This window comes from Gadus chalcogrammus, chromosome 22, assembly GCF_026213295.1.
Source record: "Gadus chalcogrammus isolate NIFS_2021 chromosome 22, NIFS_Gcha_1.0, whole genome shotgun sequence".
NCBI lineage: Eukaryota > Metazoa > Chordata > Actinopteri > Gadiformes > Gadidae > Gadus > Gadus chalcogrammus.
In genome coordinates, this window is record NC_079433.1 from 18,563,212 (window position 1) to 18,587,702 (window position 24,491).

The following is a 24,491-nucleotide window of genomic DNA, read 5'->3' on the forward strand; positions in this document are numbered from 1 at the left end:
CACACACACACACACACACACACACACACACACACACACACACACACACACACACACACACACACACACACACACACACACACACACACACACACACACACACACACACACACACACCTGCTCTCTCTCACACACACACGCACGCTGTCAGTCTAGAAAGTCATTCAAGCTCACACTCATTGTCACACTAAACCTAATTTCCTTGTTGAATCTCTGACCCTACACACTCTGTCGCCGTTAAACAGATTACATATATGAACGTATAGACAGCAATACGTCTGCTAGAATTGAAAAAAAGTTGGTAAACGTAGGTGCGCGTGTCTACAGTATGAGCGAAAACTCTTTCTGGAATAATATGTGTGCCTGCTGGTTTCTGCGCTGACAATACCCTCCATATAAATGTTCTTATGCCTTCAGGTTCTGACGAATCGGATTGCACGCCAGGTATTCTGTCCTGTCTGTCAGGTCCAGAATGTATGTATGTGTGTGTGTGTGTGTGTGTGTGCGTGTGCGTGCGTGCGTGCGTGCGTGCGTGTGTGACTCTGTATCGTTGTTCCTGTGTACCACAGTGGGCATACTGTCGCTCTCATTCTGATACATGTTGTGATTTATTATTTCTGTGGGTTGTTTTCGGGTGTGTGTGTGTGTGCGTGCGTTGTGGCACATACGCGTGTGACTGCATGGGGTCCGACAGCTGTATGGCCGCAGCCTCCGCCCCCCGTCACTGTGACTGACGGCGAAACGCTGAGCCTCGTCGAAAAGTACTGCAGCGCTAAAGCTAAGACGAATGGCCGCCAGCCTTCCCAGAGTCCTGCAGTCCCCGGCAGTAGAGAGAGCTGCCACCGGAGGGGGGGGGGGGGGGGGGGGGGGGGGGACCTCGATAGGCACGCCATCCCCAGGTTGACAGAGAGGCCGGGTAATGCGCCACAAGGCCAGAGTAGTCAGTGCGCCGTGCTTGTCAGGTCTGAGGTGTACTTAAGAGGCCCCTGATCAGATGGCTGGACCTTGGAACAACACAGGGATAAGTTCAGGAATGGTTTTGGACAGATGGACAGTAGTGTGTGTGTGTGTGTGTGTTTGTGTGTGTGTGTGTGTGTGTGTGTGTGTTCTCTGCATTTTTACTTTGGTGCATTGCTTCGCATTTCCTCTTGTTGGACGGGCTTCCCTTTCATTCACGTGGCAATCCGGCAGTCCCATCATGCACCGCTCTTCCTGGTTCATTGCCCGCAGCTGCTGCTTCAGTGCTGTGTGTGTGCGGACATTGCAACGAGTTTGTGTGTGAGCGTGTTTTTTTTAGCGGCGCTTATTTTTAATTTCCCTCCTTTAATAAATGGACTTTCATTTTGATGAAGCGCTTTTTGTGTCCAAGCCTCGCCATCATTCTCGATGTGGGACGTTGGGATGGCTTCCCATCGTGTTCGGTGTTCTAACTACCATACTGCTTTGTTTGCTAACGCCCCCATAATTCATCTGGTTTAATCTGCTGTTCCTTCCCCCTTCGTTTTCCGCTCTCCCCCCCCCCCCCCCCCCCCTCCCCCCACCCAATGGGCTTAATGAATAAGGATCTCAGTCTGCTACCCCCATTGGTGGTAAGATTACAACGCTTCTTTTCCTTTAACCATCCTTTATCCTCTCAGTGCCCATTCTCTTTTCCACTTCAACTCCTCCCCCCTCACCTGCGCCCAAACCTTTCGCTACTGGCCCCTCCCACTCTGGCTGAGGCATGCTGGGAATCAGGTACAGTGATGTGGCGATCTCTGTGCTGCTATACGACATAAGATGAGTTAAGCACACTGCTTTTTAAAGGCTTTAAAGTAACTGCACTACTTTTGTCTGCCTGCCTGTCTTCTGGTTTGGATTGACTCAAATCTTCAGTGAAGATGGGAAGAAAAAAGTTGAAAGACAGATGAAAGCTACAAAGGTTACCAATGCCAATATAAAGAGAGGAAGGGTGACCACAGTTAGTGAAGGGCTATTGCATCCGTGCAGAAAATAGAATGTGTCCACCCAACAGAATATTTACCTTTTTTAAGTATTTGCCTTTTGTTTCCTGTAAAGTTTGATTACAAATAATTGATTAATTTATTTTGGGAAAAAACTATTTGGGCAAGGGTTAAGGAAGTGTTTGGATTGTTAAAAAGTTTAGCCTGATGTACCATAAAACAGTTGTGGTGTCTTCAGGTGTTCATGTGTCTTTGTGTGTGAGTGGTGCTCTAGTTTCAGTTGGTCTGGTGCGGTTGTAGAATATTCCCGATGTATGTTCTACAGTTCTAGGCACGCTTGCTTGTTCTTCACCGGTCTTGTCCGGACGGTTTCCCAGCTCAACCTTATCGTCCATAACCGCTTCTGTTAATAAGCACTTAGAAATAACAACACTATTGTGAATGTTTTTGCTTCCATTTTGGCACTGAGATCCCATGGGTCAGAAGAGTGGGGAGCGAGAGCCATGAACTGTATCGACTCCATCTTCAAAACATCCCACTACTTCTTCTCCCATGAATCCCCCTGTTATCCTTTTAGCTTGTGTGTCACAGCATCACCTAGAGGACAATGGCATGTTTAGACCCACATGTTTAAACAGTGTGTATTGCATTTCTGTGACTCTCTAAAAGTGACAACGGGTTCTCCAATGTCAACAGCAGAGAACCACGACGTTAGAACATCAAGGCCCAGATTCATCTCTCCCCATGCTCCTTATTCGGTTTTAAAGAGCCAGTGAACCCAAAATCCTTTTTATTTTATTTTTTTTATGTGGTAATTTGTCATAAATGATCGTTTACATGGTAATATATGCCACTTCATCAGTGTTACTGAAATAAGTCCCCAATTTTGGAAAAAATATGTAGCATCCTATTACCCTGCTGCAAACGCAGATGGCGTTCTTTACGTGACGTCTGAGTGCCGTTCCCGAGGCCCTGAGACGTCATGACCCAGGGGCGGCGAGGTTTGTGTGGCCGTATGGAGCTCTGTCAGGGCAGCGGTTGCCTTCGGCGTCCGAGACAAAGTCACTTATTGTATAACACCATGGTGTGTGTGGATGATTAAGCTCCGTCTCAACAGTGATTTATTCAACACTGCTCATTATAACGCTAACACACAACGGCTTTTGGCGTGGGTGGTAACCATGGGTATAACACCCCCCCCTCACCCTAAAATTCTCTATTTTTAATTATTTTTTTTCTCAAACACTGGGTTCACCGGCTCTTTAAGGCTGTATGGGCTGCTTCGGCCAATAGCGTTACAGTTCAGAACTGTGAAACTCTTCAATTCATCCAAGGCCCTGTAGTGACTCTCAGTCTGCCTCTCTCTCTCCCTCTCGTCCTTCCTCTCTGTTCTCCTTCCTTTCCTTCTTCCTGGGTGTGCAGCCGGCAGTCGCAGCGGATCCCCCGGCCGCGTGCTGACCACGACGGCCCTCAGCACCATGAGCTCCGGGGCCCAGAGGGTCCTGGCCGGGACCGGCGGGGCCACGGCCCCCGGACACAGACGCAGCCGCATCCCCCGGAGCCAAGGCTGTTCCAGGGACTCCTCCCCCACCCGGCTGTCTGTCGGTGAGGACACATCCACACCTGGACTCTTAGGCCCAATCCCATTTCTACCCCTTACCCCTTCCCCTTACCCCTCCCCTTGTTTTGAAGGGGTAAGGGGAAGGGGTAAGGGGTAGAAATGGGATTGGCTTTACTGTTTTTTATTTTGTCTTTGCTTTTAAAGAAACATATCATTCTGATTCTAAACTCCCGATCCCCGTAAGGAATATTGTCTCTCTTCAAGTCGTAGAAATATCATGATGTATGTAAGCCATTGCAAGGAAGCTTTGTAGCATTTAGCACATGCTATGTCGATTTTTTTTGTTTACCTTATCTCCTCTTTCAGCCTTGAACAGAGTTTGGGTCCTGCTGGTGTTTTACATCTGTTGTGCGTGATTGACACGCTATGGTTGCATATTGCTCTTCCCCAGTGGTTCCCAACCTCGCGCTCGCCTGATATACATGGGGGGGGGTCGCGGGAGACTGCTGACATAAGTGATAGTTATGTTGCTACGACCCAAGTTCTCTGTGTTGGTCATGTTAAATGGACGCCCTCGTTGTACAAAGTGTTTTAAAGTGCCATGAGCCTCGTGACCGTCGAAAGGCTCTCGTGCACGCACACCGTACGAAATCACCAAAACACAAGACTATACCCCAGGACCTCACCTCTCTCCCTCCACCCCCCCCCCCCCCCCCCCCCCCCCCCCCCCACACCCCACCCCACCCACTGTCCTCTAGCTCCCTCCAGCATTAGTTCCATCTACAACGGAGCCAGCAGAGGAGGTAAGCCCCCCCGGCCTCCATCCCCTTTGCTCTCGGCCAATCACCCGTCACCACTCCTCCACCTCTCCGTCCGTCCGTCCGTCCGTCCGTCCTTCCCTCGACCACCTCCCTCGCTACTCCTGTTCCCGCCAATTCCCAGAATCCTCTCCTTCTGCTCTCGGCTTGTCGCTCTGACCTCCTGCCTATTGTTGTGATGGTGATTATGGTTCCCACGGTGATCCTTGGCTCCTGCATACTTTTATTTATGTACGTTTGCATGTCAAGAGAACCTCCCCCCTCACCTCCGTCTGAGCTAACCAATCAGCTGTCGGCTACCTCCTTGACAAGGGAAAGGATAGGCTGCGATTAATCTTGATTGGCTTGGTATTTGTACAGCTGTACAGCAATCAGATTAATTGTTGTGATATGGTAAAAGTACGAATCAAGCCCCCCCCCCCCCTTCCTCCCATGATTCCAACTCCCTGCCCTCCCCCTCCTCTCACCTCCTCTCCCTGTGATCTATACAGCTCATCTTCAATCACTTCCTCCTTCATTCTGCATGTCATGTTTGCATGAGAGTGAGCGCAATAGTGCGATGTGTAGCAAAGGTGTGTGTGTGTGTGTGTGTGTGTTTGTGTGTGTCAATATTGAACCGTTGTTTTATCTATATATGTATTGTTCATGTATATTTCCGAGTCCAGAAGTCGCGTGCTTCGTGTCGGGGCGCGTCTCAGTGGTTCAACCCCACCTCCCGGGGAGGAGAGGGGTATGAACTACTGGGACGCGCCCCGGCTACTGCTGGTTCGGGCTCACAGTCTCTGTCAGCTGATCTCCTGTCTCTTTGTCACTCTGGCCTCTATTCTCCCTCTCTCTCTTTGTTGTTCATGGACCCACCCTCCTCCACCTCTCTCCCTCCTATCTGTTCCTCTGTCGTCTCTTGTCCTTCCTCCACCCTATCCCCCCTCCCCCACCCCCACCCACCCCATGGTGTAACGACCCCCCCCCCCCCACCACCATCACCACACTCCCCCCTCCCGGCGCGCGGGGGTGCCTTTAGCTCGAGGCAGTCGTATCCCCCGGCCCAGTATGAGTCAGGGCTGCAGCCGGGAGGCCAGCAGGGAGAGCAGCCGTGACACCAGCCCCATTCGCTCCTTCACACCCCTGGGTGAGTAGCCCGCACCGAGGGGGGGCAAGGGGCGTGCTGGGGGCCACGTACAGAAGCACCTCAATGAAACGATGCATGAAGGAGGGAAAAAGCAAAGCAGGAGATGGCTGTGATCCATGGCATCATGGCTCTCTGTGATGAAACACGCCGGGAGGGTTAGCCCCCGCGTCCTCTGCAGTTGGCCACGCATTTGTTTTTCCGAGAGATTGTGTCCACCTCTTGATCAGATAGCTGTTGGCTTCTCTCAAGAGGCTTGCAGCCGGTTCAACAGAGTTGATCCCACTGTGAGCTGAGCTGAGTCTGTTCAGAAGGGAACTCTCTGAAATACAGGCGTGATGCTGCATGGACAGCTCTGCTCTCTCTTCCATCCTGCTTCACACTCTGTTGTAACAGTTTGGGGGTTTGCTTTTGTTTCTCTATCCACAATCTGTGTGCGTGTGTGTGTGTGTGTGTGTGTGTGTGTGATGGTTGTAAAACCATGTGGACATGTGTGCACATACGTGTGTGTGTGTTGCAGCAGCACGGAGCTATTCTCGCTCCACAGGGGCTCTCCACACACCTGATACTTTTGGGGCTGCAGGTGAAGGATGAGTACTACAGCTTCTTCGTGACCCACCCACCCACCTGCTCTTCTTCTCTGCCTTAATTCCCTTTCTGTTCTTAAGTTCCGAAATATCTGAGTTTCTTTATTTTTCTGCCTGCCTGTCATTTGGATTTTGTTATTTAGATTATTTTGGTTTTCGTTGGAATTTTTCCTGTCCATTGCATTCTTCGAAGGAACGTCAACGCTTTTTCGAGAGCCGCATGTCTCTGCCTCTTTTCAGTTGCCATGACGACCATTCCACCACTTCCTCCACCAGTCATCGTCTGTTTTCTTCTTTTTAACCCCATCACCCCAGTGCGGGGGTTACATCCATGTGTGTTCCGACGGCCTGTTTTAAACCATGCTTCCTCCCCCAAACGGCACCCGGGCTGCCTGGGGGTCCATTAAGCCTGCTTAACGAGTCATGACGTCGGGGGGGAGGGGGGGGGGGCTCTCTCTGTCTGTCTCTCTGTCTCTCTACCTCTCTCTCTTGCTCTCTCTCGCTCTCTCGCTCTCTTTCTCGCTCTCTTTCTCTCGCTCTCTTTCTCGCTCTCTTTCTCTCTCTCTTTCTCTCTCTCTCTCTCTCTCTCTCTCTCTCTCTCTCTCTCTACCTCTACCTCTACCTCTCTCTCTCTCTCTCTCTCTCTCTCTCTCTCTCTACCTCTACCTCTACCTCTACCTCTCTCTCTCTCTCTCCTCTCTCCCCTCCCTCTCTCTCTGTCTTGCTCTTCCTCTCTCTCTCTGTCTCTCTCTCTCTCTCTCCCTCCCCCTCCCTCTCTCTCTGTCTTGCTCCACCTCTTCCTCTCTCTCTCTACCTCTGTCTCTGTATTCATGTGTCTCTTTGTCCGTCTCCAGGGACGACAGGGTACAGCATTAGTCAGTCCAGTCGCTTGTCGTCTTCGGTCAGCGCCATGAGGGTCCTGAACCAGGGCTCCGACATCGAGGAGGCGGTCGCAGACGCCCTGGTACGACCCCCCACCGACACACACACACGCATTGTACACACATCGTCTAAAACCTGATGCACACAAAGACAATTTTAACATTGACACTGTGGGAAGTTCTTACCTCCATGAGTGTGTGTGTGAGCGAGTGCACGTCACCTTGCATGCCAGTGTGTGGGAATGCGTGTGTGCACCACAGTGGCCTTTGGTGTCTCCTCTGTCTAACCCCTGGTTTTACCTCCTTGTGCTTCAATGCTCTCAGCTGTTGGGAGACATGCGCTCTAAGGTCAGCCTCTTCTCCCTCCTCCTCCTCATACATAACTAATGTGTGTGCATGCCCGAGTGTGTGTGTGGGAGTGTGTTAAGCGCTGTGATAGTCCTAATGACTTTTGGCTGCTCTGTGTGGAAGAGGTGCTTTTGAATGCTGAAGTGAGGCTCTGTGATTGAGTCAACTCACCCCCTGTCCTCTCACTCTCTCTTTGTCTGCGTCGGTGTCTCTCGCTTTCTTTCCTTCTCCCTCTCCCCCCTCCCGATCTGTCTGTCTGTGTGTGTCTGTTTGTCTTTCTGTGGTCTGTTTCTCTCCCCCCCCCCCCCCCCCCCCTCTGTTTTTCTGTGTATATCTCCCTCGCTGTATGTTCATCTCTTCCTCTCCCCCCTTTCCCTGTCTGTCTGTCTGTCTGTCTGTCTGTCTGTCTGTCTGTCTGTCTGTCTGTCTGTCTGTCTGTCTGTCTGTCTGTCTGTCTGTCTGTCTGTATCTCTCTCTCTCTGTTAACCGCCCCCCTGCAGAAGAAGCCTGCGCGGCGGCGCTATGAGAACTACAGCATGTACTCTGACGACGACGCCAACAGCGACGCCTCCAGCGCCTGCTCGGAGCGCTCCTACAGCTCCCGCAACGGGGGGGCCATCCCCACCTACATGAGGCAGACGGAGGACGTGGCCGAGGTGGGGGCACACACACACACACACACACACACACACACACACACACACACACACACACACACACACACACACACACACACACACACACACACACACACACACACACACACAGTGACTGTCCCGCTCTCATCATCCACAAACACACAATTGTATACTTTCACATACATAGACAGTAACACACACACACATTGAGAATCACACACAGCACTACACTTGCTCAATGTGCATGCGTGTGTGTGACTAGGTGCTGAATCGCTGTGCCAGTGCCAACTGGTCCGAGAGGAAGGAGGGACTTCTGGGACTGCAAGCCCTGCTCAAGAACCAGCGCACTCTCAGGTCAGCCAATCACAGAGCAGGACAAGACCCCGTCGGCCTATGAAAATGGTTCATGTTTTAGGTTTGGGGTTTTCCCCCATGCTAACAGAAGCCTCGTTCTCTCCCGTCTCCCAGTCGAGTGGAGCTGAAAAGGTTGTGTGAAATCTTCACCAGAATGTTTGCAGACCCACATAGTAAGGTATGGCTGCATGGAACGCAAGTAGTAGCTCACTCACTCTCACGCACGCACACACCCACACACACACGCACACACACACAGACCCACATTTGTACCCATTCCAGTCTGTGTGTACTTTGTTCACATTGGTTCGGCCAGGAACGGCCACAAGGTACACAGAGCTCTTCACAATCATGAATTCATGTTTATTTTCCATCCAATTTGATTTTGTTTATCCCACCACCCCTCCATTGTACCGGATTCTGCCAAGAGTAAACCAAATACAGCGAGAAGGAATCGGGCTGTATATCTGCCACATGCACACACCTAGGTCAAATCGTGCCATTTAAAATCTGTTCATATATGTGTATCCAACAGCACATTCAGACTCAAATTGATCGGATATCCAATCTCACAGCAACACACACGTGTGCCCCCCTACACGCACTGGCATGGCGAGTGTGCATCAGACTAGTCTCTTAACGGCATGCCAGGCCTGAGTTTGCGTGCAACCTCCTCACCCTCTGTGTGCCGTCCGGGTGGATGACCCCTGACCCCACCGACCCCACTACCCCCACCAACCAACTCCCCCTCACGTCTCCCCTCACGTCACGTCAGCCTCAAGATGCGCCACACACACACACACACACACACACAGACACACAGACACACACAAACCAAGCTGATGACGCTGACTACCCACACTGTGATATAGACACTCACGCATACACAAAGCCATATAGGCTGCGGTGGGGGGATTGCAGGTTCACAAAGTAAAAGTTCCTTCCTGGTTGTCTGCTGATTTCCCTCACTAGTATACACTGGGTTGTGTGGGGATACCAGGGTGGGCACTTTCACTGTGTGGACCTGGACTCTCCTCCCCGGGTGTCATGCGCTGACGTCGGTCGTTCTGGCTGCAGCTTCCTCACTAACCGGCTGCGGTTCCTCCTTCTCTAACTCCGCCTTTTTCAATGGGGGAAGGGCCCACTGAGGATCGCTCCCACTCTGCTACGCCCCACACCCCCTACACACAACTTCTCTCTTCCTGTCCCCGAACACACACACACACACACACACACACACACACACACACACACACACACACACACACACACACACACACACACACACACACACACACACACACACACACACACACACACACACACTCGAGTGTATGAGGACGCCCCCCCCCCCCCTCCCTTTCCTCCTCGTTTCCCGCCTCGGTTGACATGAGGATTTGGTGAATTGCAGCGAGACTCCGGCAGAACGTACGGCACGGCAGAATCCGGTATAAGCTCTGCTTCCTTCAAGGTACATCTCATCATGGCTCCTCCCCTCTCCTCCTCCTCCTCCTCCTCCTCTTTATTTGACCCCCTGTCCTTCACCACTCCTCCTCTCATCCCTCACTCACCACCTTTACTTCCATCTCATGGCTCTCCAGACCCACCCGTGTTTCCTTCTGAAGGTTTGAACACTCAAAACATCTTGAGCAGGATAGTTTTGGACCGTGACCTGACCGTATATAAAGTGTTTGTCATGTAATGTGATCATTTTTTTTATTTTGCCGATACTGTTCATTCATGGTTTTGTTATTTGACTGAATTTGTCTTCTCTCTCCCTCCTGTCATGCGACCATCTTCTGGAACTCTCTGTAGAGAGTAAGTGTGGACAGTTGGTTGTTTACTTTCTGCATCAATAATCTGATTGGACGACTAATTTGTGTGTTATCACCAGGACAAATGACCTACTAATCCGACCGATCAGCATGTGGAATGATTTTGATTATGCACAGAGCCAGGGTTGCTTTTTCACTAGTGTATATGTAACTATAGCTATAGCAGCGGGGGACAACAGCCTTTGTGGGACGTGGTGGAGTGTCCCTTTAACAGACACACTCCAGCCAGTGAGGAGGGAGAAGGCTCAAGCTAAAGAAAGGGCCGTTAGAAGTATGTTTATTAAAATACCGTGGGGAACAGGATGAGGTGGATGACATTTGGACGAGGTGCGTCTAACCGGCGTTGAGACATTCACACACCAAAAATGTTATCTTATAATTGTGCATTTTGGTTGATATATGTACATGTTTGGGGTAATTGTAATTGTGTGAAATGATTTTCAATGAATATTGAGGATTGATGAATTATATTAGAAGATTTTCTTATAACAAATCCAATAAAACGGTAGAGAAGAGCCAACCAATGCTGTTTGATGGCCCAGTGACCCCTCCCAGTGACCCCTCCCAGTTGCTCACGGTGCAGTCTGGTGCTGGCCTCCGTGCCAGTGGAAAAGTGACACTGGCCTATTTATTTGCGATTGATCCCGGGTGTGAAAAGCCCCGCTTGGCTCTTAATGAGTTGGTTAGTTGGAGAGCTGGTGACGGAGCATGAATGGGTTTAGGACGAGGTCAGGGGGATGATGACTAACGTGGTTCAGCAATCACACCACCTTCACTTCTATTGTTTCTACCATCCGCTGAAAGTGATTGTACAGTATCTGCTGCATATGCATGCCTGGGTCTGTGTGTGTATACCAACGTGTACATATATGAACAGTACAATTGTAGAACTAAATAGGAAGAAATGCTACAAATGACACCTAGATATCTCCATATATCTGTGTGTATTTGTTTTGTGTGTGTAACACCTTGCTGTGCGCACACGGTGTCTCTGCAGGTGTTCAGCATGTTCCTGGAGACCCTGGTGGACTTCATCCTGGTCCACAAGGAGGACCTGCAGGACTGGCTCTTCGTCCTGCTCACCCAGCTGCTGAAGAAGATGGGCGCCGACCTGCTGGGCTCCGTCCAGGCCAAGGTCCAGCGGGCCCTGGACGTCACGCGGTGAGTCTCCAGACACCCCAGCCCCCAGAGCGTTCCTTCACCTAGGACTCGCCCTCCAGCGGGCAGCGTGGAGCGCTCCAGAAGACCCTGCACTCCGGGATCGGTGACCGTCATTGGGATCACAATGTGCCGGTGTGAAGTTTCAAAGTGTGCAGACACACACACAGCAGACAGACAGACAGACAGACAGACACTATTAACTCTCCACCATTAGGTCATGTAGCAGGCACATTTTTCAATGCAACTTGAACCATAACAGATGTGACATTGGGTTTAAAAGTCGCCACCTCTCCCTAACGACGAAGTGGTAAACGGTCAGCCCAGCTGAATGCTAGTAGTGATGACAGGGCGTGGCAGCTGTCATCAACGTCCCGCTAAGTGGATTTGTGTGTTGTCGTCCCCCCTCTGCAGCGAGTCTTTCCCCAACGACCTGCAGTTCACCATCCTCATGAGGTTCACCGTGGACCAGACGCAGACCCCTAACCTGAAGGTACGAGCCCTGACCCCCGCCCTGCCCGCTGTGGGGAGGATCAGGGACACCTTGACCAGCCTGTATGTCCGTATCAGCGCATGTATAAAACAAAGGCTTTGGAGAGGGGAAGGAAGAAGAGGGGGGGTGGGGGGGGGGATCGGGCCTGATCGGTGACTGGAACTTGATAACCACGGTAACTAATGCACTTTTTATGACCTCCCCACTGCCCATCCTACACGCCTCAAAATCCCAGGCTGTGATTGGTTGGCGAATGAAATGACCGCCAATAAGCTTTACTCTTGGCTTTGTCCCGCTGAGGCTGAGCCCCGCGCCACAAAGCTCGCCTACACCGCCCCCCCTCCCCTCCCCTCCATCCTTCCCTGCTATAAGACAACCTCCCGCCACTCCCCCTCCTCTCTCCCTCCTCTCCCTCCTCTCTCCCGCCTCTCTCCTTCCTCTCCCCCTCCTCTCTTCCTCCTCTCCCCCTCCTCTCTCCCTCCTCTCCCCCTCCTCTCCCCCTCCTCTCCCCCTCCTCTCCCCCTCCTCTCCACCTCCTCTCTCCCTCCACTCCCCCTCCTCTCTCCCTCCTCTCTCCCTCCTCTCTCCCTCCTCTCCCCCTCCACTCTCCCTCCTCTCTCCCTCCTCTCTCCCTCCTCTCCCCCTCCTCTCTCCCTCCTCTCTCCCTCCTCTCCCCCTCCACTCTCCCTCCTCTCTCCCTCCTCTCTCCCTCCACTCCCCCTCCTCTCTCCCTCCACTCTCCCTCCTCTCCCCCTCCTCTCCCCCTCCTCTCTCCCTCCTCTCTCCCTCCTCTCTCCCTCCTCTCCCCCTCCACTCTCCCTCCTCTCTCCCTCCACTCTCCCTCCTCTCTCCCTCCTCTCCTCCTCTCCCTCCGTCTCCCCCTCCTCTCTCCCTCCACTCCCCCTCCTCTCTCCCTCCACTCTCCCTCCTCTCTCCCTCCACTCTCCCTCCTCTCTCCCTCCTCTCCTCCTCTCCCTCCGTCTCTCCCTCCTCTCCCCCCCCTCTCTCCCTCCGTCTCCCCACCTCACTCAACACATTGTCCTCCTCCACCTCTGCTCCTCTGCCCACCAACCCCAGAGCTCCTCACTTCCTGTTAGCCCTGCGCACCCCCCCTCCCGCCCCAACTTCACAGTTGAATCCCACCTCTATCTCCTCCAGCTAGTTTTAGGCCTTCCTGACCCCTGGTGCTGTCTGGTTCCCTCTGTCTCTCTCTGTCTCTCTGTCTCTCTGTCTCTCTGTCTCCCTCTCCCTCTCCCTCTCTCTGTCTCTCTCCCTGTCTCCCTGTCTCCCTGTCTCTCTGTCTCTGTCTCTGTCTCTGTCTCTGTCTCTGTCCCTGTCTCTCTCTCTGTCTCTCTCTCTCTTTGTGTGTATAAGTCTCCATCTTGCTCGCCTTTCGCTCTCCTTCTTGCTCGCTCACACCCCCCCCGCTCCTCCGCCCCCCCCCCCCACCCCAGCACCACCACCCCCCCCCCCCCCCCCCCCCCCCCCCCCCCCCCTCCGTCTCCGTCAGATGATTGACGCGGTCCTCTGCTCTCTCTCTCTGAAGCCTGGCCGGAGCTCGTGTTGCGGGCGAGGCAGGGCCCGGGCCGGGGTTAAATTGTTCCCCCCCAGAGTGCGCCGCCACGCCTGCTCTCTAGACGAGCAGGCCGCAGCCTGGAACCAGTCCTCCCAGGTCAGTGCGCTCCAGGGGGGAGCAATTGAGTGGCGCACCAGGCCCAGGAACGTATTATCATTACTTTATGACCTTTTTTTGGCGAAAAAAAAGAAAGGGCAAGAGAGAGAGACGGAGGAGAACGCACTTTTTGACGTCTGTCACGCAACATTCACCAAATTTCCTTTGAACCATCTGTGTTCCTCGCATTGCTTACTACTTTTAAAGCATGTTCTCCCCGTGTGACCTTTGACCTTTACCCTCTGCCCCTCACTCACCACTATGATTTTCCCTAGCAGGAGTGCATCGCTTCCTTCCACCCGGTCATTTCATTTGCCAGCTTCACGGCCACAGACGTCCTATCCTCCCGTTCCTGACCTGGGAATGCTGATTGGTTTAGAGATGTCATGTGTACTTCTTTACTTTACGTTTCTTAATGAGCCGTTAACATGCCTCAGCTTTAACTGTGTGTGTGTGTGCGTGTGTGCGCGCAGGTGAAGGTGGCCATCCTGAAGTACATTGAGACGCTGACCCTGCAGATGGAGGCGCCGGACTTCGTGAACCTCAGCGAGACACGCCTGGCCGTTTCCCGCATCATCACCTGGACCACGGAGCCCAAGAGCTCCGAAGTCCGCAAGGTACCCATCATCATCATCATCATCATCATATTAATACATTTTATTCATATTGCACTTTTCCAGAGCGGAAAAGCTGATGCATTGTGTGTGTGTGTGTGTGTGTATGTGTGTGTGTGTGTGTGTGTGTGTGTTTGTGTGTGTGTGTGTGCGTGGCAGGCGGCCCAGGCGGTGCTGATCTCCCTGTTCCAGCTCAACACCCCAGAGTTCACCATGCTGCTGGCTGCGCTGCCCAAGACCTTCCAGGACGGAGCCACCAAGCTGCTGCAGAACCACCTGAGGAACACCGGGAACGCTGCCCAGGTACCACACACACTGCTCAAAGAGACACACACACAATCACACTCCTCCCAGAGCTAAACACTTATACACACACTGACTTCCCCTTGGAGATACACACTGACACTTCTCTCGTAGATACAAACTGACCCACGCATACACATTTTTCTTGGAGATACAAAGTCAGCACGTAAACATGCAGAGTCATACTTGGGTAAATAAACGAATAAGACCTCAACAGGACTTCTAAAATGCAAGAAAACACCTTTAACCGATCTACTTCACACAAAAATCGGCACATGAACGTTCATAGTCGGCTTTCTAACTGTATACAAGTATAAATGTATACAAGCATCGTATCGCATATCGGAGTTTGCGTTCTGAGCATATTCTAGATATTGCGGTCGGAAGTAGAAGGAGACGGTAGTCGTGTGTTGTTGCCATAGACGTACCGGTATATATAATAATTTATAAAAAATAAATTACTAAATTAATTTTTTTTTTTAGAAATCTAAATAGTTAATTTTTTGTTTTTTATGTTAATGGTTTTCGCCGTCGGAAAATGAGAAACTGCGAATTATTTCAAAAGGTGGTGCAGAAGATGGAGGAAGACGGTGTTGTGCTAATGTAGTTACCCCCTATAAGAAGTGTATCATCATCAACATGCATTCAGTACACATTACGCTTCGATTTCACCCAAGGCTGAAATAAAAGTACATGTTTTTGATGACCAAGTAAACGTTGGTCATCAAACTAAATTTGGTCATCAACGAGGTTGAAAAAGTAATAACTTCGGGCACATCTGTCAAAAAAAAAATATATATCTTCCGACGTGTTTCAATCTTTACTCATTCATTGCGCCACCGCCGAACTGAAGGGGATATTCTATAACATTATGAATCTTAAAGACTGCATCGGGTTCTCCGACTCTGGTACTTCCACAACAAGTAAAGACTCTTAGTGGGGGTTATCTCGGCCATGGTGGAGAAGGAATTGGGGGAAAGGAACTTTGGCTTTGACTCTCTGAAGTCCAGATTGAAACGCTACATGGAGGAGAAAGGCCAATGCTTCTGCCAATGATTCGATTTTCTCACCGCCATGTATACTCGGACAATTGCAGTTGTCCAATTGACAAGCATCGTCGAACTATGGCTTTAATCGGATTAAGCTGTGCATGTCAACGTACCGACTGACACACACGCATTCTTCTCCCACAAGCATACACACAGAAGCACCCTCTTCTCCCAGACACCCTCTCCTCTCCCACACCCCCCTCACCTGAGGGCTCGTGTACGTCACCTGACCTCCTGTCCCCTTTCCTCAGGCCACCATGGGCAGCCCCCTGACGCGCCACACCCCCCGCTCGCCGGCCAGCTGGACTAGCCCCCTCACCTCCCCCACCAACACCTCCCACCAGAACACGCCGTCGCCCAGGTAACACACACACACACACACGCACCAACACACACACACACACACCGGCTGTGGCAACTGCTATAAACACTTTGATACTTGCATCCGAAGCGGAGTCAATTTGTCTATGTACACCGTATCTGTCACTATCAAATAAACCGTAAATAAATCAATGGGAGCAATCGAGGGGGATTTCAGAACACTTTTTCGCATCTGAAGCAATTCACTTATTCAATAGTAAAAGGAAAACTAATAGCCATGTGTCTTTGTGCAGCGCGTTCGACTACGACACGGAGAACATGAACTCGGAGGACATCTACAGCTCTCTGAAGGGCGTGACCGATGCCATCCAGAACTTCAGCGTGCGCAGCCAGGAGGACATGAACGAGCCCGCCCGCCGGCGCGAGGGGGAGGAGGTGGGTGGAGCCCCCGGTCCCTGGGCGTCCTCGGTGTTCACACACCGGGAGCTCGGGGTCCTCAACGCAACCGTCGATGGGTCGCAAACTGGTCCGCGGTGTGCTAGTTCGCATTCAGAAACTCAAGTGCAACGGTAACATTTATGTCAAATTAGAAAGGTTTGGACAATCAATCACGCACCGTTGGCATAAATAATAAGTGGACCTGTAATGGTGCCCCCCCCCCCCCCCGGGGGGGCTAACACTTTGAAGCAGCTACATAAGCAGGGATTAAGTGTTAGGGTTAGGGTTAGCTCTCAGTGGTTTAGCTTGTTGGAGAAAAGGGATACAAAGGCATACATTCAGGCCAAGAGCGCGGCCAGTGGGCGAGCTTTTAACCGTAACTCGAGTGGAGGTACCGGAATATGTTTTCGAGTTAACACGTTATAATCTCCAATGTCACCCGGATGATTCTTATGTAACGGAAGACCCTTGCGACTAACCCTAACCCCACCCCCATCCGGGCAACACATATGTCCCAGTGCAGGCGGTGTTGACCCCCTGTTGACATTCACACACTCTCTCACGGGTTTATCTGAAACATAACCAGCCGGCATGCCATCGGCCTGCCGCCGCGGGACCACCTGACGCCCCCCGCCTGCCAACAGCCGACGGCCTCTCTAACGGGTTCAGACGCAGCTATACCCCGGGGGGCTCAGGCGACCCCGTGGCGGGGGTCCGTCTGACGCGGTGTCACTCCTGACCCGTGACGAGTAGGGTAACCGGATCTGCTGAGCGGCGGGTAAATAAGCTTTGAGTCAGGACCTCGGCAGGACACCACACCGCGTCCTGCTGGGGGGGGGGGGGGGGGGGGGTCGTCTGCAAGGACACGTGTCTCTGTCCCCGTTGAGACAGAGTCTTTCCCTCTTGGAGCGCTGTGCACTGGACGCGGCGTTGTGTTATCGCAGTGGATGATGCCCATGTTGTTCTGAGCCTGCGTCGGAGGACACTTAAACAAAGTACACTATCCCCACTCACTAAGTGCGCTAATTTTCAGATGTGAGTGCTGTTCCAAATCGAGTACTCCGTGGTGCACTCACCGGAAATTACGATCACGACTGCCGCCGCAGCTCCTCCCCCGCAATAAACACCCCGCTTTGAACGGTGAACTCTTTACGCCTAGCAGCTATAAAAAGCTATGAAAACTATAAAAAACTACAATATGACTCTATTAATGCAGGCTATGTGGAAAATGCACCGACTCTGCCTCAGCCTGGCTCCGCCCTCTTCCGCTACGTAGCTAAGATGGCTGCCGTTGAGTACGAAATGTGTACATCGCCACACACTTCGCGATTTGACCGTTTTGAGTACACCAATCCGGGTCCTTTCAGTACACTTATTTTCGCCCGATCTGAATCGGAACGCCCTACGTACTCAAACTTAGGCTAGTAAGTACGGATAGTATGGATATTGGAACACGGCACAGGAGATTATAGTGGCTAGGGTTTGGACTCCTAGACAAAGGGTACTGGGATCGATCCCTCTGCCCTTGTCTGCAGTCTGGCTATAGCCGTATCCTGGGCCAAGATGCCTTATCCCCTACCTGTTCCTTGATGATGAGTATCAGAATTCACTGAATGTTGAATGCTTTCAATAAAATCCAAATAGCTGAAGAGTAAAGACGGTCCAGCAGATATTTCCCCACCAGTTCATAATGTGAGGAGGGTCTCTACCTATGCAAGCAGAGGTTCACCCTCCCGGCCCCCGCTGTTAGTATGAAGCCCTCCCCACGATTGATCCACGCGGAGCTCCAGCCCTCCACACGCGCCAGAGACACACCGGGGGTTCATACCACACATGCCCGCAAAGGTTAACCCCGCCTGCAGAGCTGTGGACAAGAACAACTCCCTGGAGGGAGCTCAACGCATCCACCGGGCCATCAAATAGGAACTAGTGTATATCTCCACCACTCGCTTTGAGTAACGTTGTGTGTAGTTATACTGTGTATAGATAATATTGAGAAAAAGGTTCAAGGTCTGTCGTGGTTGAACCGACACATTCAGAACAACTCTGTCCATGGCGCCAACTTGCAGCCCTCTTGGTGCATGTGTAACAGGGATGTTTTTAATGCTAGTTGTTACAATTGTGTAATATTTTATAGCTAGCGCCTTGTAAACAGTGTTTCATTGATAACACTCTGGCAGCCCTGGAACTCCCACAAAATTCTGTTGCCGCCAAAAATACGTTGAAATAAGTGCATTAAAAGTGCCACAATTGGGGGGGGTGACTCCCCGGGTAGAGAGTGTACCGTTAAGGCGGATTGATTCCTGCCCTGACCTCCCCTCTGTCTCCCATACCTTCAAATCTATCTCAATCTATCATGAAGCATAAAGATGCATAAATAAATATTTTGATTAAAAAATATATAATAATGTGACTATTATGCCGCTTTTCCACTGCATGGTACCAGCTCGACTCGACTCGACTCAGCTCGCCTTTTTTGCGTTTCCACCGCGATCTAGTACCTCAAGTGGCTGCTTTTTCTAGTACCGCCTCGCTCTAGGTTCCAAGCGGCTGAGCCGATGCTAAAAGGTGACGTCGGCAGACGGCCGGCCACTGATTGGCCAGAGAGTGTGACGAAGTCACGAGAGCGACATGGCAACCATGCTGGTAACAGCCATAGCAGCGCCGCAGCCAACATATTCCACTTCTTCAACATGCCAGCTAATAATACGAACACGAATACCATCGCATCGATGTTCTCCATTGTTGTTATGTTGGTTCTGTCCATGTGTAGGTTACGTAGGTGTTGTTTGCGTCGCGTACAAAAATACGTCACAGCCCTTTCTCGCAGACGACCCCGCCCACGTCCCGGAGGTACTATTTGCGGTGGAAAAGCACCCGCGCTGCTACCGTGTCGAGTCGTGTCGAGTCGTGTCGTGTCGAGTCGAGCTACATGTGCGGTGGAAAAGCGGCATAAGTCGACTAACTGCTTGAAATTAAAAATCAAGAGTCAACTCAATCATCTTAAATTGAGGGCCGCCGTACACAGTGTTGTAGTTTCCCTTTATTTCCTTCTCAGAGTGCACCGCAATACTTCAACACCACAACCATTACCTTCTCGCCCGCCCACAGGGGCTGGTTCCCAAACGGGTCCGTTTGTCACCTCCTGTGAGCAGGCAGGTCTGCTTGGCGGTTGTTGTTGTAATGTGTGTCTCTGGCCAGCAGGGCGGCAGCGGACCAGAGGGCCGGCCGGGGGACGGGGTGGACGGCGGCCGCATGGCGCTGGACAACAAGACGTCCCTCCTCAACACGCCCCTGCTCTCCAGCCCCCGGGGGGCCCGCGACCACTTCTCCGACTCTCCCTTCAAACACAGCCTGAAGGACAGCAGCATAGACGACTTGGAGCAGAGCGCAGATGGTACGGGCGCCTCCCTCTCGCTCTCCTTGCGCGCTCGCACTCACTCACTCACTCACTCACTTACTCACTCACGCATGCAAACGCAAACATTTACAAACACACATGCATGCTAATTTACTGAAACATAAATAAGCACGATCAGACACACACAAATATTACCCATTTCCATCTGGACATACCTGCCACATTCAGTTTGCCTGTGTTGTGCGAGCATCCGTTTTCCCCCTCCCAACGATCCTTCTCCTTCTTCCTTTAAAAACAGACGGCAGCGGCTTGGACCAATCGGAGCTGGTGGCGGAGCTGCTGAAGGAGCTGTCCAATCACAACGAGCGTGTGGAGGAGCGGAAGGGGGCGCTGTGTGAGCTGCTCAGGCTGATCCGCGAGAACACGCTGCAGGTGTGGGACGAACACTTCAAGACCATCCTGCTGCTGCTGCTGGAGACGCTGGGAGACCGGGAGGTACCAGGACGCTCACTGACACACACACACACACTGCTTCACTCTCTCACAGTCACACACATATCACACTAACACACACACACTGTGCTTCACTCTCTCACAGTCACACACATATCACACTAACACAAACACACTCCTTCACTCTCTCACATTCCCACTGATATCATGCTCTCACAATCCCGCGGCGTTGCTAACGCGGTCCTGTGTGTGTGTGTGTGTGTGTGTGTGTGTGTGTGTGTGTGTGTGTGTGTGTGTGTGTGTGACAGCATGTGATCCGTGCGCTGGCCCTGCGGGTGCTGAGGGAGATCCTCAGCAAACAGCCGTGGAGGTTCAAGAACTACGCTGAGCTCACCATCATGAAGGCCCTGGAGGCTCACAAGGACCCCCACAAGGAGGTACCCTCTGTCCTCCGCCCTCTCATCTGGTCCTTCGGCTGATAGTGATGGAACTGTTTGATTGGTCAGGGGGACGCTTTGGATAGTGGGGACTGCTAAAATGCTAGATGTAAACAGACGGCAAATAAGCTCATGGACTAAAGTTGGAGTTACAAAGTGTCCTGTTTTTAATGAAATGAGCCTTGACGGAATCTAATCGTGTGTGTGTGTTTCTGTGTGTGTGTTACTATTTGTGTGTGTGTATTTCTATTTGTGTGTGTGCGTTTCTATTTGTGTGTGCGTGTTTCTGTGTGTGTGTTTGTGTTTCTTTGTGTGTGTGTGTTTCTATTTGTGTGTGTGTGTGCGTGTTTCTGTGTGTGTGTGTGTGCGTGTTTCTGTGTGTGTGTGTGTGTGTGTCCAGGTGGTGCGGGCGGCGGAGGAGACGGCGGCCATGCTGGCCCTGTCCATCAGCCCCGACCAGTGCGTCAAGGTGCTGTGTCCCATCATCCAGTCGGCCGAGTACCCCATCAACCTGGCCGCCATCAAGATGCAGACCAAGGTGATCGAGAGGGTGCCCCCCGAGGGCCTGGGCGCCCTGCTGCCCGAGATCGTCCCCGGACTGATACTGGTGAGCCCTGATGTCACAAGCGGTGGTCAAGGGGAATGTGGGGTCGCTCTTCAGTTCATTGTGTGTTGTAGAAACCATGTCAGATCGAGCCAGAGAGGTATGGATGGTGTATTAGTGATTACTAGGGTGCTTGACCCTCAGCTGAAAGGTACTGGGTTAAATCCCCAACATCCACAGGTTAGGAGGCATCCTCGAGCTAGCTATAACCTGTCCCAGACCTGCTCCTTCATTTTGTCTTCCTGAATTTAGGGTAATAACATGGTAAGGATAAAGAGATTCCCTCATTGATGAGGTGTTGGTTCTGTATCGTGTTCAGTAGAGATTAGGCCGGATCACATGGCCACATTGACCTCGTTTTGATAACTACTGTGTCTCAAATTTTGTTTCTCATGAAAGAATCAGGGATTTTTTGTCGTGACGTGAGAGAACGTGGAGCCTGCGTCTTTGAGGAAACGCTGAAATAATGACATGTTTCAATTCCATTCGTGCTGTGAACTATGATAAAGACATGGTCCGGTTGGACGTCTTGTTGCCACGTGTTGTCGGTTGTCCTTGGTAATCATCTGCTCCGTCTGCCTCTACAGGGTTACGACAACTCTGAGAGCAGCGTAAGGAAGTCGTGTGTGTTCTGCCTGGTGGCAATCTACGCTGTCATCGGAGAGGAGCTGAAACCACACCTCAGCCAGCTGTCCAGCAGCAAGGTGCCTTCAGTCCCCTCGGCCCCCCTTAAACATCCACACGACTCAAACCTCCCAAACAGCGTCTGTAGTGCTGAGATGGAATAGTAGAATGCATTATTTCGATGAGTTGGTATTTGATTCAGAAATCAGTATTCAAATGCTGCTATTTTTTTATTCTCAAACAATGTATACAAAAGATTTCATTTAAAAAAACGTTCTGTTTCGACGCATTATACGAATGTAGGCTAGGTTATATTTAGTTTGAATATCCAAGGGATAAAAAAAAACATTCTAATATTCGTTCTGATAGACCTTGGAGGCCAGCCCTGAGCATTTTTTTCAATATCATTTACATTTAGCAGTCACTTTTATCTAAAGCAACTTACAATAGTACATTAGTCAGAAGGTGAAACAATATATCGTGTCAACATCGCAACAAACACATTTTAAAATCATTCTCGCTCAGTTTCTCGCCCTCGGCGTTGACATATTTCCTTCTCTCCCTGATCTCCCACAGCTCAAGTTGTTGAATCTGTACATCAAGCGCGCTCAGTCAGGCTCGGGCGGCGAGCCCTCCGCCGAGGGCCTATAGAGGAGACGGCGCCCCCTGCAGGCCAACCGTGGGACTGCAACTCTGCCTGCTGAACAACAACAACAACAACAACAACTTGCACATCCGTTCACAAACTCAGAGCCACACCACGAGACTGGAAAACGAGAACCACAACCTGACACACGTGCAGAGACAAAAAAGTTCCACCCGACAGACCCTCACCCATCATTTGAGTTGTTATTCAGCCTCAAATCTCTATCTTCCATTGAAACATGGTGCGCACACACACCCACACTCTCACACACCCACACTCTTACACACCCACACTCTCACACACCCACACACTCAAACCCACACTCACTCACACACCCACACACTCACCAACACACTCACACACTCACACTCACTCACACCCACACACACACACACACCAAAACTACAATGATGTAGCCAAAACCCACCACCAGGAGTGGGACATGGGCATGGCTGTTACATTTCTCCTGAAACTGCGCCAGCACCTGGGAGTGGTCTGTGTGTGTGTGTGCGTGTTTGTGTGTGCGTGTGTGTGTGTGTATATACACTCTCACTCTTTCAAAAGGTGCTGATGAGCCGAAAGGTACGACCCCCGACCCAGCACAGCACAAGGCTCACGGTCATAAGGGCCTTTGCAGGTCATCCTCTGGGCATCACATAGAAGCAGAGTCCAGCGTATAGGAGGCATAATGTGCTTGGCTATGCATGAGACATTTGTTTTTTTTTTAATTAACTTTTTATCGAGATAACAGCTATAGACAGTACGTGTGTCGGGTGGGGGGTGGGAGGGGGGGGTTAAATTAACAAAGTCCAGTCCTTTCAGAAAGCCCTGTTCGGTGGCCCAACCCCCGGCATTCCTCCAGCTCCAGGATTGGTCCACCGCTCGGCAGAATGTATGGCATGAGATGGTTGGGCGGAGCTGTTGACGGCATTAATTATGGCAGGGGCGTGGCCTATCGTTGCATAGCGGATATGTGTCTACATATATGACATTAAAACGGAGCCTCTGATAAGAGTGGAGTTCCCATCGGAGGAGGGGGGGTGCATGTAGCGCACCGACAGCCATCCTCATTTTATTTCTGTTTTTATTTGTCTCGCTACCCTTGTGTTCCATTCGTTCCCTCGTTTATTTGAGTAACATTCTAGGTTTCACCGTTGTTTCCCTTGTGCATTTACAAAGCTGTGCTTACAAATAAATAAAGAACTTGTACAGACCGTGAAGAGATTATCTTGTGTCTTTATGTTTATAAGGATTAAGTCATTGGAAATGTGTTCTATTTATGGAATAGTATTTTTTTAGGTATTTTAAAGGTTGGGTATGGAATTCTCTTTTTTAGCCATTTTTGCAAAATTACTTGAAATCCTTATCATAACCCACTTACAGCCACTGAGTTAGAAGTACTGACATGAAAATTAAACAAGTCAATTATCCTGCGGTAGCTACTGGAGCTAGCTAACTAGCTAATGGCTCGCTCTCGCGCATCTGTTCGCTCATGCATGATTGCGCGTCAATGTAGGCCTACTTGGAATGGGTGGAGTCAGAGTCAGCGTTGAAGGAGAGGGGGTAGGACCATTTGAGTTGTGTATTTTCAAAATTTTATGACCTATAAACGTTGTTATAATGATTGATAGTCATGTTTAACCATACACAAAAAACGATGTAGATTTTCGGGAAACTCTTCCTCTCATCTGGGCGCTTTCAGCCTTCTCTGTCAACGCTCGGTTTCGTCCTTCTCCGCCCCCTCGCCCCCCTCCTGCCAACCCAACTCCGTTGTGATTGGTTACCTTCCTTGGAGCGCGCGCGCGGTCAGATTTGACCAGGCATATGGGGGCGTGGCAGGAGTACGTCTACGTAGATGTTTCCCGGAAATGTGAACAAGTGAATCGCAATCGTTGTCCCGAGTGTTTAGCGCTCTGCACAGCCACCCCAGACTGTCAGCAGGGAATACGTCGAAATGCATGTACGTCATTATTTGACACTTTAGTATGGTTACACATGACTATCAATCATTATAACAACGTTTATAGGTCATAAAAATCGAAAAAGCATAATAGGTCCCCTTTAATGTGTCTCAATAGGCCTATATGAAATAAATTAGGGACAGGCAAGATATTTATTTTACATTGTGAAGGTGTCAAATACTTTTTCCAGTTAAAATGTAGATTTGTAAATTTTAAACTTTTTCGCGACGGTTTTGACAGCCAAACCACCTGGGACGTGGGACAAA

At 51.0% G+C, this 24,491-nt stretch overlaps 1 protein-coding gene across 1 annotated transcript in view; it reads left to right on the plus strand.

The window, feature by feature from the left end:
• The window catches only part of clasp2 (cytoplasmic linker associated protein 2), a 72,662-nt gene extending 49,627 nt beyond the window's left edge, over positions 1-23,035 (plus strand). Inside the window, exons 21-44 of the mRNA XM_056582842.1 lie at positions 418-444; positions 3,366-3,548; positions 4,263-4,307; positions 5,344-5,451; positions 5,969-6,031; positions 6,890-6,999; positions 7,241-7,264; positions 7,765-7,920; positions 8,165-8,256; positions 8,371-8,434; positions 9,668-9,727; positions 10,072-10,074; positions 11,089-11,252; positions 11,664-11,742; positions 13,888-14,031; positions 14,188-14,331; positions 15,632-15,741; positions 15,995-16,136; positions 19,341-19,536; positions 19,799-19,995; positions 20,262-20,390; positions 20,791-20,997; positions 21,582-21,698; positions 22,195-23,035. Of these exons, the coding sequence (XP_056438817.1) occupies positions 418-444; positions 3,366-3,548; positions 4,263-4,307; positions 5,344-5,451; positions 5,969-6,031; positions 6,890-6,999; positions 7,241-7,264; positions 7,765-7,920; positions 8,165-8,256; positions 8,371-8,434; positions 9,668-9,727; positions 10,072-10,074; positions 11,089-11,252; positions 11,664-11,742; positions 13,888-14,031; positions 14,188-14,331; positions 15,632-15,741; positions 15,995-16,136; positions 19,341-19,536; positions 19,799-19,995; positions 20,262-20,390; positions 20,791-20,997; positions 21,582-21,698; positions 22,195-22,269 (2,639 nt within the window). The 3' untranslated portion in view covers positions 22,270-23,035. The remainder of the gene's footprint in view (positions 1-417; positions 445-3,365; positions 3,549-4,262; positions 4,308-5,343; positions 5,452-5,968; positions 6,032-6,889; positions 7,000-7,240; positions 7,265-7,764; positions 7,921-8,164; positions 8,257-8,370; positions 8,435-9,667; positions 9,728-10,071; positions 10,075-11,088; positions 11,253-11,663; positions 11,743-13,887; positions 14,032-14,187; positions 14,332-15,631; positions 15,742-15,994; positions 16,137-19,340; positions 19,537-19,798; positions 19,996-20,261; positions 20,391-20,790; positions 20,998-21,581; positions 21,699-22,194) is intronic.
• The last annotated feature ends 1,456 nt before the right edge of the window (positions 23,036-24,491 follow it).